Here is a 19,641-nt window from a genome sequence, read left to right as displayed (position 1 = left end):
GCAAAAAGACTCAAAACAACTACAGAGACTCAAGACTGTTACGGCTCCACCCACACCCGCTTCCTCTGCCCCTTCACACCCCTCTGTTCCGGCCTCATCCACTCCCAGCACCTCAGCTCGCTCCCAGCGTGCACTCCACAGACACAGCTGCAACAGGTTGAGTTGACGAGGTGAATGAGCTTACAGCCGGATCACTGCACACCTGCTGCCACTCTCCAATCAACCCCTCTGCCTACAAGACTCCAGCTTTCCTGCCAGTCATCGCCAGATCTTCCCTGATTGTTACCTGTCAAGTACCTAGTAGAGACGCAGGCCCCCTGCCAAGTGTTTGTTGCTGTTGCCCTTTTTGCCTTTTTGACCTTTTTGCCCCCTTGCCTTGCTCCAACTCATGTTCAACCTCTCTTCCCACAGATCTCCCCTCTCCAGCAGTGATCCGGCTTGCCTGCCCGTCAACCAGCCCAGTCACCTCACCTGCTCTTCACCTCCGGCTCCCCTCCAGCTCACCTCCAGCTCCCCTCCAGCTCACCCAGCCTTTCCCCTCCACACCACCCTTCAAATAAAACCCTGAACTCCACTAAACTCTGCCTCCTGTGTTGTGCGCTCGAGCCTCTCCCCACTAGCCCTAAAAGAAGACACCTCTCCATGACCATCTCCGGTAACCATGTGGAGATGATCCGCTTCTATGTCCTTAATTCTCCCCAAGCTCCCCTCATTCTGGGCCGACCCTGGCTTGAGCTCCACATTCCCCATATCAGCTAAGGTGAGGGGCGCATCCTCAGCTGGAGTACGGCCTGCTATGCGCGGTGTCTCCGTGCTGCCCATACCCCGTCATCACCACCACAGCCCCCTCCAGCTCCCCCAGACCTCTCCTCCGTGCCAGAGGCCTACCACGACTTGGGGGAGGCCTTCAGTAAGGAGTGTGCACGCACCCTGCCCCCGCACTGGCCCTATGACTGTGCCATTGAGCTCCGCCCTGGCAGCAAACACCCGGTCAGCCGCCTGTACAACCTTGCCCCTCCAGAGAAGGCCGCCATGGATGAGTACATCTCCGAGAGCCTGGCCGAGGGGCTTATCCGACCTTCTCACTCCCCGGTGGCAGCGGGATTTTTTTTTGTGAAGGATGGGTCCCTCAGGCCGTGCATTGACTACCGTGAGCTCAACTCCATCACCGTCCACAACACCTACCCTCTCCCCCTTATGAGCTCCAACTTCGAGCCCCTCCTCGGTGCCACGGTGTTCACCAAGTTGGACCTACGGAACGCATACCATCTGGTCCGGATCCGTGAGGGGGACGAGTGGAAGACGGCTTTCAAGACCTCCCGTGGCCACTATGAATACTTAATGATGCCCTTCGGTCTAACCAACGCCCCCTCGGTTTTCCAGGCCCTGATGAACGACGTGCTGAGGGATATGTTGGACATCTTTGTGGTTCTGTATCTGGATGACATCCTGGTATTCTCCAGAAACTCTGAAGAACACGTCCAGCATGTCCGCCTCGTCATCCAGCGTCTCTTGGAGAACCGACTTTTTATTAAGGCTGAGAAATGCATCTTCCACGCTCCCTCCGTGGAATTTCTGGGACTCATTGTGGAGGGGGGACGGACCCGGCCTGACCCTAAGAAGATCCGGGCAGTCGTCGACTGGGAACAGCCTACCTCCTGCAAGCAGCTGCAGTCCTTCCTCGGCTTCGCCAACTTCTATCGCCGGTTCATCCGGGACTACAGTCGGGTGGCTGCCCCCCTCACTGTCCTCACCTCCTCTCTGCGACCTTTTGCCTGGACACCAGGGGCCAGTACTGCCTTCGCCGACCTGAAGAGGCGCTTCACCTCTGCACCGATCCTGGTCAACCCGGACCCCGCGAAGCCCTTCATAGTGGAGGTGGACACCTCAGACACGGGCGTGGGCGGTGTCCTCTCTCAGCGGTCTGCTGACCAGAAGGTGCGCCCCTGTGCCTTCTTTTCCCATCGCTACTCCCCCGCTGAGACCAACTACGACATTGGTAACCGGGAGCTACTGGCTGTTGTGGAGGCATTCCAGGAGTGGCGGCACTGGCTGGAGGGTGCAGAGCACCCCATCATCGTGTTATCAGACCACAAGAATCTGACGTACATCAGGTCGGCCAGGAGGTTGACCTCCCGCCAGGCACGCTGGGCCCTGTTCCTCAGGCGGTTCGACTTCACCATCACGTTCCGCCCGGGTTCCCTGAACAATAAGGCTGACTCTCTGTCTCGGTGTCATGCGGCAAGGGAGGAGCCTACCACTCCAGATACCATCCTTCCTTCCTCCCGGGTCATCGGAGTGGTTACCATGGACATCGAGGCAGCGGTCATAAGGGCTCAGCACACCCAGCCCGACCCTGGGACTGGTCCACCTGGCCGTCTCTTCGTCCCGGAGGCCGTCAGAGCCACGGTAATCCAGTGGGGTCATGCCAGCCGCTTTGCCTGCCACCCGGGGGCCCGACGTACCCTGTCCTTCCTGCGCCGACAGTTCTAGTGGCCTACTATGGCAGAGGATGTCCGGGGGTACGTCTCAGCCTGCCCCACTTGTGCCCGCAGCAAGGCGTCCCACCAGCCGCCGTCTGGTCTGCTGCGGCCCCTTCCCGTGCCCAGTCGTCCATGGTCCCACATCGCGGTCGACTTTGTGACTGGTCTCCCCCTGTCCCAGGGTGACTCAGTCATCCTCACCATTGTGGACCGGTCTGTGCGGTTGGTGGCCCTGGCAACCAGCGGAGACCTTTTTGCCCCCTTGCCTTGCTCCAACTCATGTTCAACCTCTCTTCCCACAGATCTCCCCTCTCCAGCATTGATCTGGCTTGCCTGTCCGTCAACCAGCCCAGTCACCTCACCTGCTCTTCACCTCCGGCTCACCTCCAGCTCACCTCCAGCTCACCTCCAGCTCACCCAGCCTTTCCCCTCCACATCACCCTGCAAATAAAACCCTGAACTCCACTAAACTCTGCCTCCTGTGTTGTGCGCTCGAGCCTCTCCCCGCTAGCCCTAACACAAGACAACCACAAAGAGACTCAAAACAACCACAAAAAGACTCAAAACTACAGCAAAAAGACTCAAAACAACAACAAAGAGACTCAAGACAACCATAAAGAGATTCAAAACAATTACAAATAAACAAAACAAATACAAATAGACTCAAAACCACCACAGAGAGACTCAAAACAACCACAAAAAGACTCAAAAAACTGCAAAAAGACTCACAAACAACTGCAAAAAGACTCACAAACAACCACAGACACTCAAAACAATTACAAAAAGGCTCAAAACCACCAAAAAGATACTCAAAAAACGAGACACAAAACAACAGCAAAGAGACTTAAACAACCACAAAGAGGCACAAAACTACTGCAAAAAGAATCTAAACACATATGACAAGACACAAAACAACCACAAAAAGACTCAAAACAATTACAAATAGACTCAAAACCACCACAAAGAGACAAAAAACAACCACAAAAAGACTCTCAAACAACTGCAAAAAGACTCTCAAACAACCACAGACACTCAAAACAATTACAAAAAGGCTCAAAACCACCAAAAAGATACTCAAAACAACCACAAAGAGACACAAAACAACAGCAAAGAGACTTAAACAACCACAAAGAGGCACAAAACTACTGCAAAAAGAATCTAAACACATACGACAAGACACAAAACAACCACAAAAAGACTCTCAAACAACTGCAAAAAGACTCTCAAACAACCACAGACACTCAAAACAATTACAAAAAGATTTAAAACCATCAAAAAGAGACTCAAAACAACCACAACGAGGCACAAAATTATTTGGACGGAGCCTGATTTTATGCTAAGCTTAGATAACTGACCGTTGGCTGCAGCTTCACATTTACTGCAATTTATGCATTTGCGATGAATGTTAATGTTTTGGCACAGAATACCCGCCTACAAATCTTTAACACCAAGCTTCCAGCACGATGTGGGCTGAATTAAAAGAACTTCAAAAACAGAACAAGAGTTCCTGTCCTTGTCTTTGATGCACAACATCAGCTGCTCACGTTTGATTTCGAAAATGATCATAATGTATATGTCTATGTGATTATTAAAGAAGAAGCGTGAGGCTGATATCAGCTCAAATCTGGAAATGTTTCATATCCTGTTAATTGGGCATCTGGTCAGAATTCAGTATTCAAACATTTATTTAATATTATATAGAAATGTGATGACAGAAGGAAAAAATACAGACAGGAAGTGCATTGCACCTTCTTGTGCCACAGGGAAATTACTACTGAACGGTCCGTTTCTATGGTAACATAAGGCAAGACCAATATTATGTAGCACATAATTTCACTGCGGAGAAGCTGAATTCCAAGAACATGGAGTAATTTGTCAATTACAGAGTGAATTATGTATGACAAATTAATTTCATTCCAATGCTCTTGTGAATATTATGATCACCAAGAAGACAAATGTCTTTTGTGCAGAATAATAGTTAATAATCTTAAAAAACAAATTTAATTTCTCTGATATTTCCATTGTTTAAATTTAAATGAAATGGAATTTATATATACAACACTTTCCCAAGTGTTCCAAATGTTGAGGAGAAAAAGGTTTTCTCCACATATGCTACATATTGAACTATTTCCATGTTTCCAGCCTCTCCTGTCCTCTCCTCTCAGCTCTGTGTAAACAGATTTTCAGTGACTGGCTTCACAAAGTCACTGAGGAGCAGAATTGAATGTTTTTAACAAGATCTGTTTAGTGCTTTATTTTTGGGCACATTTTATGTGACACAGATAAAATGAAATAATTCTCACATAAATATCAATATAAGTAATTAAATACGTATGGAAATGTAAAAATAAATTGAAAAAAAAGAATGAAAATGTAGAAATAAATTAACAAATAAATACCTAAATAAGAAAATAAATGTAAAAATATAGAACTTCCATTTATTTTTTGTACACTGATTAAACCAGCTTGCATTAAAATGGCTGAGATACTATGTGGACCGCAGGTGGCTAACAAATTTAAGACTGTACCACTGTCCCATAACACAGTGAGGGGGTCGCCAAAGTTTACAATGGTAAGAATGTGGGTCCCTCAAGAAAAATGTTGGGTCATGTACTGTACGGTACTGTCATGGTTTAGCAGTTTTTCACTGTAAAATCTATAGGAATTTTTAGAGTGCAGTGTACGTCCTTCATAGTTTATTATTAAAGGTCCTCACAAGCTCTTTGTTCTCCATTCAGACTGATGATTTACTCACCATGGCCGTGTGTCTCTGCATAGGCGACGTCCTGCATGGCCAGTCGGCTGCAGACCGCTGCTGGAAGCAGACAGAGCAGCAGCCACAGCATCCTGCAGCCTGCAGCCTCCCGTTTCCCTGCAGCCACAAACACAAACACAGGTGAGACCAGAGCCCTGTACTATGGAGCGAGTTAAACATACCCAGGATATCTTCTCGTTATCTCGCTTCAATAAGCCTAACAACTGCAGTCACAGATGAATGGTATCATGAAGGTGGATATCAACTTTCTCAGTTAACCTTTAATAGGACACTCATTGAAATACTTGCAAATTCCAAATTTCAACCCTAGAGAATATTGGAGGATATTACATACTGCGTGAATGCGTAAAAAACATATGTACCCCTGGGAGGGGGGTAATATTTTGAGAAAAAAGTTACAAATTTATGACAAAAAAACTCAAATTAATGGTCAAAAAGTTACAAATTTATGAGAAAAAAATCTCAAATAACGGGAAAAAAAGTTACAAAGTCGTGAGAAAAAAACTCAAATTAACGGTAAAAAAGTTGACGAGATCAAAGTGGCAAATCTAAGAGGAAAAAAATGCGCAGATTTATGAGATTTTAAGTGGTGAATCTGTGAGAAAAAAAGTTTGTTTTTTTAACTTCTTTCTCGTAAATCTGTGACTTTTTTCGCGCAGATTTGCCACTTTAATCTAGTAACGTAGCCTGATGTTTGCTGATTAGCTGGAAGAAATCCCTTTGGTTCTACGACCTCACAGAGAGACATGGGGACCCCATTTTGATATCCACTGAAGTTACCAAATATAGTTCTTCGCCCGATAAAGGGTTAACCCCAGCTTTCCTCTTCAGGCTCTGCACTGTAAAAAATGTCTACAAGCCATCATTTTTGCATTTATTTTTTGTGAAAATAGTTTTTCTTACTGTTAAATGTACTAAACACCATATCTCTAACATAAATATACTGTAATATTTAATGGTAAAATCTTTAATTTATGCAACATTTTTAAAGTCTCAAATATTTCCTGCCACATGCCATCACACTGTACAATAACAAATAATAGTCTGGCTCATTACATACAGTCGCTATGCACTTATCTATCTATCTATCTATCTATCTATCTATCTATCTATCTATCTATCTATCTATCTATCTATAGTATTTTCTTGTCAATTATATGGCAGAACAACTAAAAAACATACAGTAACTACTGTATCTGTAATTATGTTACACATAGTAACTCTACTGTACCTGTAACTGTGTTACATACAGTAACTCTACTGTAACTGTCACTATGTTACATACCGCAACTACTGTAACTGTAACTATATAACATACAGTAACTCTACTGTAACTGTAACTATGTTACACACAATAACTCTACTGCACCTGCAGCTATTTTACAAACAGTTACTCCACTGTAACTGTAACTATGTTACACACAGTAACTACTGTAACTATATAACATACAGTAACTCCAATGTAACTGTAACTATGTTACACACAGTAACTACTGTAACTATATAACATACAGTAACTCCAATGTAACTGTAACTATGTTACACACAGTAACTACTGTAACTATATAACATACAGTAACTACAATGTAACTGTAACTATGTTACACACAGTAACTACTGTAACTAGAAAATTTCCTCTGGGGAAATTCTGAAAGGGCCACGGGGGCTATTGCCGGTGTGTGTACACTATGATGAGATTATTCCGAGATTTCAAACAATTAATACTAGTAATGTTATGATACTATATTATATACAAGGAGCACACTTACAACAAGCATTCCTTTTCAAGTATTTATTGATACAGCAACCTATGCCCTTCAACCTCAAAATGTGTGTGTGTGTGTGTGTGTGTGTGTGTGTGTGTGTGTGCGTGTGCGTGTGCGTGCGTGCGAATTTCTGGCCTCGAACAGAAAGCATTTTTGGCAAAACCATAATACCTATCATTGATCCGACTTCACTTTGAGCGTCCTGAGTTCTTCCTGAACGTCTACATATGTTGTTTTTTTTTTAAGAAAAATGAAAAAATAGCTTTGTTAGAGCGATCTAAAAAAACTGTTAAATTTCAGACAGCTCAGAAATCTTCCTGCGTTTTTAATATGGGAGCCAATGAGGCTGTTGGTGCGTGTTGGTGGCACATCTGTGCATCCTACGCCCAAACTATAACTCTGACAGCTTTACCAGAGGATTGTGAGGGAGAAGACAAATTTTCCTACGTTTGTATGTATAAATTATTTCTGTAGAGTGGAATTTGCGGCCTGGAGCGCAGTTTTCAAACTTATTTTTTGACAATTGTTTCTCTCCCTCTACACTCTGGCGATGATGTCACACACTGTGATAAGAACATTCCGTGCAATACACACCCATTATAATCTCAGAATTTCTCCAAAAATGATCATGGTCATTGAACAGGGATTGATAAAAAACTATATGACCTATCGAAACGTGGATTAATACACCGATACACAAGACTTGTGTCTACTGTTTAAAGTTTAAATGGAGTCTCTAGGTAAAATTATGCCTGAGAAGTAGATGTTTAAATATCTCCAATTATTGTTCTTTTTCGCTCATTTTTGTCGGCCGTCCCATTCATTTCAATGCAAAATTTTGGGCACAAAAAAATTGTATTCTGTCAAGAAAAGTAATAGCACACCGATCCCTATCAAACCGCATGTTTTGATATACAATTTGTCCTGCAACTCTTCAAGTTGTAGGACTGGTAGCGGGATGAAGCACTGGTCCCTACAGCTATTGCTGTATGGGACCAGTGCTCGGTGCGATTGCCCCGAGGCCCTAACTATATAACACACAGTAACTCTACTGTAACTGCAGCTATGTTACCTCAGTAACTCTACTGTAAATGTAACTATGATACATACAGTAACTACTGTAACTATATAGCATACAGTAACTCGACTGTAACTGTCACTTTGTTACATACAGTAACTACTGTAAATGTAACTATATAACATACAGTAACTCTACTGTAACTGTCACTATGTTACACACAGTAACTCTACTGTATCTGTAACTATGTTACATACAGTAACTATACTGTAACTGTCATTATGTTACATATGGTAACTCTACTGTATCTGTAACTATGTTACATACAGTCACTCTACTGTAACTGTCACTATGTTACACACAGTAACTACTGTAACTGCAGCTTTGTTATATACAGTAACTCCACTGTACCAGTAACTATGTAACACACAGTAACTCTCCTGTGACTGTAACTATGTTACATACAGTAACTACTGTAACTGTAACTATGTAATATACAGTTACTCTACTGTAACTGTCACTATGTTACATACAGTAACTCTACTGTAACTGTAACTATGTAACATACAGTAACTCTACTGTAACTGTCACTATGTTACATACAGTAACTCTACTGTAACTGTAACTATGTAACATACAGTCACTCTAATGTACCTGCACAGCTCAGTTTGGTGATATTAATGTAACGTTACAACTCAACATGTTTACATTCATATTTAACTCCCCCTGCTGAGAATCTGTTTTTCTCATATAAATATTCTTCAGGGATTCTAACAGGTTTTGACAGACTTTAAAAACTCTTGCTCTCCTCAGAGACCCTCGCACTATCTGTGCACCAAGGTCCACAGAATCTTCCAAAAAGCATAAGATAAGATAAAATAAGATACGATAGAACAGTAGTAATCTCAAAGGAAATTCTGGTTCCAGATTGCTCCATAGATTGTTCCAAAGGGTGATGGCCTTGATTGGTCAGTAGGAGGTTCTTTTAAAGATGCTGATCTCTATAACATAACCTGGTCCCGACAAGGTTAGCTTCTCAGCATGAGATGCCATGGTAATCTAGCCAGATTAAAAGAGAAGCACTTTAGTGATACCAAAAACCCAGGGTTAGAGCTGAAGTGACCTCGCTAACCCTCAAATCCAGTTTCGTTGTACAGGGCTCAGGTCTGAGGAGAGACCAGCAGCAGAACAACTTGACATGGATATAATTTAAAGGGCATCAGTGTGATCTGCCTGCAGCGTCATGAGACACAAGTCCCCCTCCTGTCCACCATCACATCGTCCAAAGCTAATCGCAATGAGAAAGTCCGTGCATTCATAAAAGTCACACCATCCATTTCTTTGAAACAGAGAATAGAAACACTTATTTACTGGTGGATTCCCAGCAGCAGTAAAAAAAATTGCTGGAAATGAAAAAATGATTAATGTGTACGGAAGTCTGTGGCTGCCAAAATGAACAATAAACAGGCATTTTCATCAGTGTTTGAACTTTCCAGTTAAACTTTAAAAATTATCTTAAATATTCAACGTGTTTTTGAAAACGTGTACAAAAATAAAGAGTTTAGAAAAAATACAACAATACAATGGACCCTGAATCAATAATAGGCTACATCTTTTTTGGTATTGTCATGTTGTCTCTGTCTTTTGGAGGGAGGTTCAGAGAAGGTGTACTGCAATGAAGTTGAGTTTTGAATGTGATTTCTTTTCTGTTATACTAGGTGATGTTACAGAGACAAGCAGTTATATTATTAATTTAATTATCTTGTTGGGGAAAAGATTTATTTTTAAAGCTGTCAATGCAGATTCTTTGAACTTCAATCAATTTAGGATGCTTATTAAACGTTATTTTGTTTTGGAAGGTTATATTGCTAATAGGAATGGTGATGTTGGACGGTATTTGGAAAGGTGGGAAAGGTTTATTGAAGTGGAAGGTTGGCATTTAACTTAACCCTTTATTATTTTCTCTTAGGTTATTAAGTTTACTGAAATACTGTATGTTTTATGTGGTAATTATGTTTGATCTTTGTTTGTGTCGAGTTGAGTTTTAATTAGGGGTGCACCGATCGATTGGTGCCGATTTCCTTAATTTTGCGGGATCGGCGATCGGCCGATTCTTTTACGTCAAACCGATCTTATCTACCTCGATAATAACCCCCCACCGGAGAAGCAGTGCTCCCAACTTTGTTGCTAAATTTAGCAACTATTTTTCAAGATAGCGACTGGAGACAAACCCAGCGACTCCTTCTTACTCTTCTTAACAAGCCGCTAACGAGCCAGAGGCCGGCTCATTAAGAAGAGCCGCTGTTAGCGGCAGTTAGCGGCAGTTAGCTACAGTTAGCTCTGTAACAGTACAGTGTGTGTGTGCTGCTGCTGCAGGAGGTGTTCACTTAGCGATCTCCGTTTGTTTACAACAAGCACCGGACACTCTGTTTCTTCTTCTACAGTTTGGCATCTAGCCGCCACACTGTATCATCAAATGCTACGCTGCCCCCGTGTGGAAGGCACCAGTAATACAACTTTTTTTCCTTCCAGATATGATGAACTATTCGATTTTTTCATTTAATGACTGTTCAAATATTCGAAAATCGATGTCCATCCCTAGTTGTATGTATGTTGCACTATAACGAAACCAAAAACTCAGGACACTTTATTTATGGTTGCAGTTCTTTTGTTAGTTTGTCCTGTAAATTGTTGCTATTTATTTTAAGTTCAGTATTTTTATTAACTACCTCAGGCATTGTGATTTCCTTTATTTGATAAAGAAAAATACTGATGTGTTGTTGTTTTTCAATAAAATAAGATTCAAACATTGAAGGTTCAGTTAGTTCAGAGTTATAAAAAATCGGTATCGGCAGGTCAGGCTTTTTAAAAATCGGTGATCGGTGATCGGCGAGAAAATTGCAATCGGTGCACCCTTAGTTTTAATGTTATTTAATGTGTTAAAGTTCTTATTTATGATTGTTGTTTTATTTATTTAGGTTGGTTTTGTGATTTTGTTATTGTTGTTCTTTTTCTTTTCTTTTCTTTCCTTTCCTTTTTTTTATTGTGTTTGTCCATTGGTGATTTATGTTGTGTTTTGTTTAAATTAATAAAAAAAGTTTAGAAAAAATTCAATATGTGAAATATGTGAAGCAGACTCCCCCCTCAAAAATAATTTATTAGAAAAAAATCTGCTTTTTTTATTTTCTTTCGCTGTGTTATTCTGCTCAAAAGACATTTTGATTGACATTTGTTGATATTAGTTGTGTGTTGATGTGTTGTATGTGTAACTAACAGCAGTGCATCATGACACAGAGATCTCTGGCCTTTAAAGATTCTGCTGAAAGCTCATTACTCTAATCATCTTATAGTCCTGTGCAGCACTCGGTCAGACTCTACTGAGCATGTGCAACATGATGAGGTCAGACTGTCTTGGAAACTCCACATACACACACCGGAAGCTGGTTTCATCAGTTATTATTACCTATTTTAAAGTCAGTCTGGTTTCACCGGGAACACATCAATATTATTCTTCATTTACAAAAATCAACAAGCCTTTTTTTGATATAACACAAAGCAAAAAAAAAAATTAACCATCATCTTTAAAAGTGACTTAATTCTTTAAAAGATATTTTCTCTAAAATACAGATAATAAGCAGTAAATATATGTATTTAACAAATATATATATTTTTTTTACTTTAATATGACATTGTTGGTAACTGTTGCTGCCAGACTTTTTTTAATGATTTCTTTTACATTCATTTTTTTAAGTTTTACTATAAAAAACAAGCATTTTGACATTGTTGGGTGACAAAAGTCTTACAGATATAAATAAATAAATAAATAAATAAATAAATATTCTACATTTATTCATTTATCTCTGGGTACGCATGTATAAATAAATAAATACATGTGGAAAAAGTAAAAATTAAACAAAATACATTTCCATCTATTTTTTGAATACATATATTTCTACATTTATTTGTCTATTTATTTATTTACTCATTTTTTATCCTTTATTTAGATCCAGCTGTGTGAGTGTGAGCTGACACAGTGAAATCTCAGCCTGATGTAAATATGTCCTATGGGAGTTCAGAGAGTGTGACACAACAATCAGCCAGAGTAATCCCCTCGCCTTGATCTCACAGGATTAAAAACAGGGCTTTGTAGGGGTTTTTCAGGACACAATGACACACAGAGATCTCTGTGGAAAGAGTAAAAAAAAACAGCAAAACTTCAGCAGCATGTTTGTAATTATGCAATCCGTATGTGTCAGCTTGTTCACTGCAGGTTCACGTCTTTTATTGCATTTCAAGGTCCTTCACCTGTCAGCGACTAATTACACAACACAGTCATAAAAAGGCATTATCATCACACATGTTACAAAACTCCAACTGATAACATAGCTGTTATTATTCACTTTATACTTGAAGATGAGTCATAAAACCTTTATTCAACTGTAAATTAGAGCAATTGTTGACGTGACAACATACTCTTTAAATATCTACTTTAATTTTCTTTTAGGAATTTGGTGTTTAATTTAAAGGAAAATAATATGCCTTGCCGTAGTGTCCATAAAGTAGGCATGTCTGTAAAGAGGAGACTCTTGGGCTATCAGCATAAAGTGGGCATGTCTCTAGAGAGGAGACTTGAGGGTTATCAGCATAAAGTGGGCATGTCTCTAAAGAGGAGACTTGGGTGATTAACATAAAGTGGGCATGTCTCTAGAGAGGAGACTTGTGGGTTATCAGCATAAAGTGGACATGTCTCTAAAGAGGAGACTTGGGTGATTAACATAAAGTGGACATGTCTCTAGAGAAGAGACTTGTGGGTTATCAGCATAAAGTAGGCATGTCTGTAAAGAGGAGACACGTGGGATATCAGCATAAAGTGGGCATGTCTCTAGAGAGGAGACTTGTGTGTTATCAGCATAAAGTAGGAATGTCTGTAAAGAGGAGACTTGTGGAATATCAGCATAAAGTGGGCATGTCTGTAGAGAGGAGACTTGTGGGCTATTAACTTAAAGTGGGCATGTCTCTAAAGAGGAGACTTGGATAATTAACATAAAGTGGACATGTCTGTAAAAAGGAGACTCGTGGATACCCATAGAGTCAATTTTCATTCAGATATATTGAGGTCAAAGGGAACAGCTCTTGACACTGAACATGGTCAGTATCTTCAGATTGTTGCCTCTGCAGCATCTAAAAGAACTATCTCGTGCAGACTGAAGCTGAAAGCCTCTGCTGCTATGTAGCATGTTAATCTCCTCTCAGTGTCAGAAACAAGTGACAGAAGGGGAATAATAACAGAGAGATGCACCACTAACACTCACACATTCCTTAAAGGTTCATCTGATACATAAATGCAGCGCCCATCTCTATCTGATCCTTCTGGCCAATCATAGTGCAGTGCTTTACCCGTTGCTATGATGACAACCCCCAAGAGACGCCGAGACGTCTCTGACAGGTGAATCTATATTATCACATCACACACTGTACAGCTTCACAACAGGACGTCCACACAGACCGGTCAGGTTCCTTCAGATATGAGTGAATCAGTCGGTAACCACGGGGTGGTTGGGCATGGCAACTGGTTATCTGCTCCTTCAGTGGAAGATAATTAAAGACTCGTATAATCTGGAGCCGGCATGCTCAAACACATTAAACATTCATTCTTTCTTGCTTTGACTTGTAAAACCTCAGAACAGACGTATGAACACACATGGCTTCATGAATCATTTAATATGTACATCAATCACAGAGCACCACTTTTTGACCATCTATACCCGATACGGCGGCTATTCTACCGGGCCGAGGCGGCAGTATTGTGGTCACGGAGGTCTTGATATTTAATTTATACTTGCTGGAATGTACCCATGTTTAGGAATATGTTGGAGAGGACTCTGGTCTCAGCAGAGAAAAGCTGGTGAACGGGGTGTATGACTGGTTTGCCAAGCCAGAAATTATTAGAAAATAAATATTGATTAATATCAACACAATACCGCATATCAGGCAAAAACATGTGTGTAGAACCTGATAATGTAATACATTCCCGATAATGTAATAACCCCGATAATGTAATAGAAATCTGCACTTGAGTCCATTGAAAATGTAATAAAACCTGATAATGTAATAACTTCCCGATAATGTAATAAAGTGCATTTCCCAATAATGTAATCCACTTTTTTTTACCAATAATGTAATAAAGTATAACATTAAAGGGAGGTTATTACATTATCAAGTTTTATTACATTTTCAATGGACTCAAGTGCAGATTTTTATTACATTATCGGGGTTATTACATTATCGGGAATTTATTACAATATCAGGTTCTACACATGTGTAGACCTGTTAGAAATAATCTGTTATTCTGTCTCTTATTCTGTCTCTGTTGTCTGTCTCTGTGTGACAAACGGCACTATCTATGCATGCGTAATTCACTATGTATGTACCCTATTTCTGTGCATTTATAGATTAATCATGCAAGATGCTTTGATACAATGATCATGTGTTAATATTGTTTTAAAACTATGATTATCTGCTTAAACTTTCTCTGTCCTACTTAGAGTAAGATTCTATAATCACAAAAAGATATATTTTACGTTTATATTCTATATGGACATTGCAAAAAAGTTTGTTGCCTTGAAATTTTGAGTTCACCCAACATTTCTTTTTTTGCAGTGCACCTCAGCGATCTTTTTTCTAAATAATCCGTCTTTCAGGTGATATTTTGAGCAGAAAATTGCAGAATCTGGCAACATTTTGTGGCATTTTCCACACAAAATTGGATTTTGGTATTTGTATTGCATTTGATTTGAAGGTCAAAGTCATACTATTTGAATGCAGATTAAAGAGCAGTTTGTTTCCTGAGGGCCTTTGGTTTACGACTTTCTGTTATTGTATTAGTTCACTATCTATTGTATATGTGAGCACCTCATGGTATATAAGTCAAGACAAACTATGTTCGGCAGACAACAACCATGCTGTGGTCGTCTCTTCATTCTGCGTGATATATCACACACTGTGAAAAAAAACTGTTGTTTTTACAGTAAAAAACTGTATTGACAAGAAAATACTTTATAAATGATGCATAAATTAAATATTTTACCATTAAATATTACAGTATATTTTTGTTAGACATATGGTGCTTTGACATTCAACAGTGAGAAAAAGTATTTTTACAAAAAATAAATGCAAAAATTACAGTGATGGCTTGTATATATATATATACATATATATATATATATATATATATATATATATTACAGTATATTTTTGTTACAAACACGGTGCCAGTGTGTATTTTACAGTGGAGTAATGTTTTTTTGTTTTTTTTAATGTTTTTAAAAAAAAAAATACTGTTTCGGCTGCTATATACATTTACAGTGTTTCATTGTTAGTGAAACTGAATTAACCCATTTATCATTTTACGGCCTTTTACTGTCATGGTTTAGCAGTTTTTCACCGTAAAATCTAAAGACATTTTTTACAGTGCACTGGGTCTGGATTTATAAGGGAACTAGCAATTCTCAACATTTTACAAAACATTTCTCTCATAGAATACCACACACAAACTCACCTCGTTATGAAACACAAGCTGGTTTGTTTACTCTGAAATGAAGAGCTATTTTTCTGTCACTGATTAATATAACGATTTGTGAGCGGGTAAACGTAGCGAGTGAGCAGACATTTAAAAACCTATTTAAAATAAGAGATAAGGTTTATTTAAAGAGCAACACTGCTGTCCCCGCAGGCAACGCTCTGACCTTTAACAACAAAGACTCCAATTAAACAGAAAGGAGGGACTTCTCCCTGTTGAAGCAATTACTGCTTTCAGTCCCTCAGTGTCACACTGACAGAGACACAACACAGGCTTTAGAGAAAGCACAATGCAGAATGTTTCATCACTGTGTCAACCAGACACTGTGGATTAACAGCCCAACCTCTTCAATCTGCGTACGAATAACATCACTTCAGACCTTTAAATTATGGTTAATGCAGACGCCAAAATCCAATTGACGGTGTCCTCGTAACTACTTCACCTCCAGCATTTACATGCTTTTATTTACCCTTTAACTCTATGGAGTTTTGGGCTATTTAGTCCATTTTTGAATTATTTCCATCCTGCCTGTATACACCTAAAAATGTTAAAATGCCATATTGTTTTTTTTTTTTTTCAGCACAACCTCACCTATATGACCTGATAATAATTGATTTTTTATTCTGACTTACTGGATCAACATTTTGAACCAAAAGAAAAAAGAAAAACCAACATAAATGTGATCTTGTGATGTCATTTTGTGTCTTATTTGGTCATTTTGTGTCTTTTGTTGTGTCTTTTTCAGTTATTTTTGTCTTTTTTTGGTCATTTTGTCTTCTCATTTTGTGTCTTACAGTGTGAATAATATATGAGGAGCATGAAACTGTTTTATTGTTGTTGTGCATTTTGTAGTCGTGGGTGTAATCACATGTCGCTTGGAGTGACGTGCAGCACTCACATTTACAGAGGTCAAACCATGAAGATAAATAATTTTTTCTTCATCCACGACCAAATTCAAACAGCATTAAACCATAGAAACTAAACCACAGATGTGTTTCCCACAGTTAATGACAGCAAAAAGTAAAAGTTTTGTGCTATTCTTTGATTTAATTAAAAGTGTACAATTTTTAATTTACGCCCTAATTCTGATGTAATTTGACAGTGTTTTAATGTAATTTCTACAAACATTTTTTACAGTGTGGAGGAAACGTGCCAGGCTAACCCTCACAACGTAAAAACGAAGCAGCATGGAGCCCAGCTGTCAGTTTTCTCTAAAGTTTTGGCTTTTCCAGAAGTTTCCATGTCCAATTTAATGCATTAACCCTTTTTTTTAGCAAAGGTTAAAAAAAACACCTCAAAGTGTATTAACATGATGCTAGAGAGCTAGCCGGGCTAGCTCTCTAGCATCTCTACTTTGAGACTAAAATGCTCAGTTGTGCTTCTGCAACGTTTTTCTGCAGCATGTTCTGACTCTGGCTGCGCTATAGTTTCAGCTCACAGTCTACCGGCAGTGTTGGGGTTTGTTGGGAATGGCAGGAGCAAGTTTGATATTGGCAAATATTAAATATTAAAATTAATATTTAATAATAATATTTAACTGTAATAATTATTAATGTTAATTAAATTATTCATAATCAGTTATTAATATCGGGGCACCACCCTGTGAACAGGGACCAATAACCAAGCTGTGAAAAATAGTCTCATAAAAGGGGTGTTCACTATAAAGAAATATCAATATTCTAAAATATTAATAATTATAATAGGAACATTGAAAGGTGAAATTCAAGCACTGGCCTTCACAACCAGCTGTTATTACAACACTCATGCAAACAATCACAAACAAATGCTCTTTAAATCCAAAAACAAGATTATTTTACTTAAGAAAAATTGATTAAACCAATGAAACTTAAACCAATCAACTTATTTATATTCTAAACTACGAATCAAATCTATTAAAATGGTTACAACAGCAAAACCAGGCTTCAACACTCACACATTATGTGTGTGTGTGTGTGTGTGTGTGTGTGTATGTCTTTTTTTTTTTGGTCATTTTGTGTCTTTTTGGATCATTTTGTGGTCAATTTGTGTCTTTTTTGGTCATTTTGTTTCTTTTTTTTTGGGTCATTTTGTGTCCTTTTGGTAATTTTGTGTCTCTTATGGTCATTTGGTGTCTTTTTTTGGTCATTTTGTTTCTTTTTTGGGTGATCTGAACTGTGCGTGTGAGATTGTGTTCAGTGAGCGGGGGTCACGGACAACATGCGTTTTAAATTGGGAGTCACGACTCAAAAACGTTGAGAACTACTGGTTTGCATCAACATGAAATAATCCGGTCATAAGGAGTGACTCAATTTAGATTCTATGAAGTCAAATATTTTAGATGTGATATGTGGACATCATTTTTTTTAGTTTGAGCAAGGTTATACTTTTTTCAGTGTACAGTATTTGATCTTGTTTCTGTGATTGTTGCAGTGAGAGCAACTCCTCCCTGTCAGACTCCCTGTTGGACTCTGTGGCCACGATTTCAACCGTCACGTGCAGATGGAGCAGTGATAAGGGTTATCTGAAGCAGCTCCACCAACATCCACCCATCAGCTCGCAGAGCCGCAGGCGGCGCTCAGACAGGAAACAGTGATGTGAACAGACAGCCGAGTTCGATCCACAGGGAGAACGTCAGCACAGCTTTATATAATCCTGCATGTTACTAATTAACACACAGTTTAGATCAGGAACACAGGAACACGCAGGAAACGCATTAACACAGTGAGAGGACGAAACAACCACACTGTAAAAAAAAAAGTTATTTTAAATAAATTTTAAAGTTTTTCTGCACACTGTAATAAATTCTGTAGTCATTTCATTTTACTTGATATATTTGATAAAATCTATTAAATATAAATGCGTCCTTGATTTTGAGGCAGTTGTTTAAGTAACTCTTATGTAAAATGTTTGAGATAGAATCTACTTATTTTGATCACATTTAATATAATCTTTATGGGTATGTAATTCTAAATCAAGAGAATTTTGAATGAATCCAACACAATAGATTTAGTCCGTTTTTAATTGACTGGCACTTCCTGTTGAGTTATTAACTCAACTTGTACGATTTCTATCAGATTTCAACTTCCATTTTAAGGATAATATTTGTCATTAATTAATTCACCTTTTTTATGGCATTTCCACTTTTTTAGTAAAAAAAAAAAACAAGAAAAACATTACAAAAAAATGTAAAATAACACAACATATTTCTGAAAAAAAAAAAAAAATACAGTGTAAAAAAGTGATTTTCAGCGTTTAAGCGTGTTTAAACTGAAGCTCTGAAAACTGCAGTGATGTTGAACCACATCATTAATACTCCTTGAAAGCACCAGCACATTACTCCTTCTTCGTTCTACGTCTTCATGACGTCACAAATAAAAAATCAAAGCACCGTCAGCTTCCCTCTAAAGGATTGGCTTAAACTACATCCTAGTTTTTGATTGATGGTGATAGTAAAAAGAAGAGATTTAATATATTTAGTATAAAAAGTTTTTAAAAAATGTTTTTACCTTTTGCATATAACATTTGCAACCATTTTCAACAGTTGGAAACTTTAACTCACATGTGATCTATGTACTTTATTCCTATGACTAAAACTAATTTGCACATGTATTCCAGGCACTTTATGTATTTGCACTCGGCAGTTTTTTGTCCCCATGTGAAGTGATCTTACATATTTGACTTGATTTAAAATTCTTCATTGAGGATGAAAATGATTTTAAAATATATATATGTAATTTTTTAATCTGATTTTATTGTTGTTGTTTTTTGTCTTTTGGGCTTAAACTGTTGATCTAGTAAGTCAAAGTGAAAAAATCATTAAGGTGAGGTTGTGCTGAAAAAACTGATACCATCACCACGGTATGGTAAAGATTTTTTAAGTGGCAGAATGAAAAGTATTCAATAACCGACAAAATAGCCGAAGACTCCAAAGGGTTAAAGAAACAAGACTGTTTAACATTCTCAACATAATGATACAGAGCTTCCGGTCTGCTGTGCAGCGCAGCAGAAAATCTGTTTAAACATAGACATTAAGTTCTGTA

At 38.9% G+C, this 19,641-nt stretch overlaps 1 protein-coding gene across 1 annotated transcript in view; it reads right to left on the bottom strand.

The window, feature by feature from the left end:
* The window catches only part of LOC131963094 (prolactin receptor-like), a 47,971-nt gene that overhangs the window by 21,164 nt on the left and 7,166 nt on the right, over positions 1–19,641 (bottom strand). Inside the window, exon 2 of the mRNA XM_059328233.1 lies at positions 5,239–5,355. Coding sequence (XP_059184216.1) covers positions 5,239–5,329 — 91 coding nt within the window. The 5' untranslated portion in view covers positions 5,330–5,355. The remainder of the gene's footprint in view (positions 1–5,238; positions 5,356–19,641) is intronic.

This window comes from Centropristis striata, chromosome 24 (assembly GCF_030273125.1).
Source record: "Centropristis striata isolate RG_2023a ecotype Rhode Island chromosome 24, C.striata_1.0, whole genome shotgun sequence".
Classification (NCBI taxonomy): domain Eukaryota; kingdom Metazoa; phylum Chordata; class Actinopteri; order Perciformes; family Serranidae; genus Centropristis; species Centropristis striata.
This window is presented reverse-complemented; position numbering and strand designations above follow the sequence as displayed.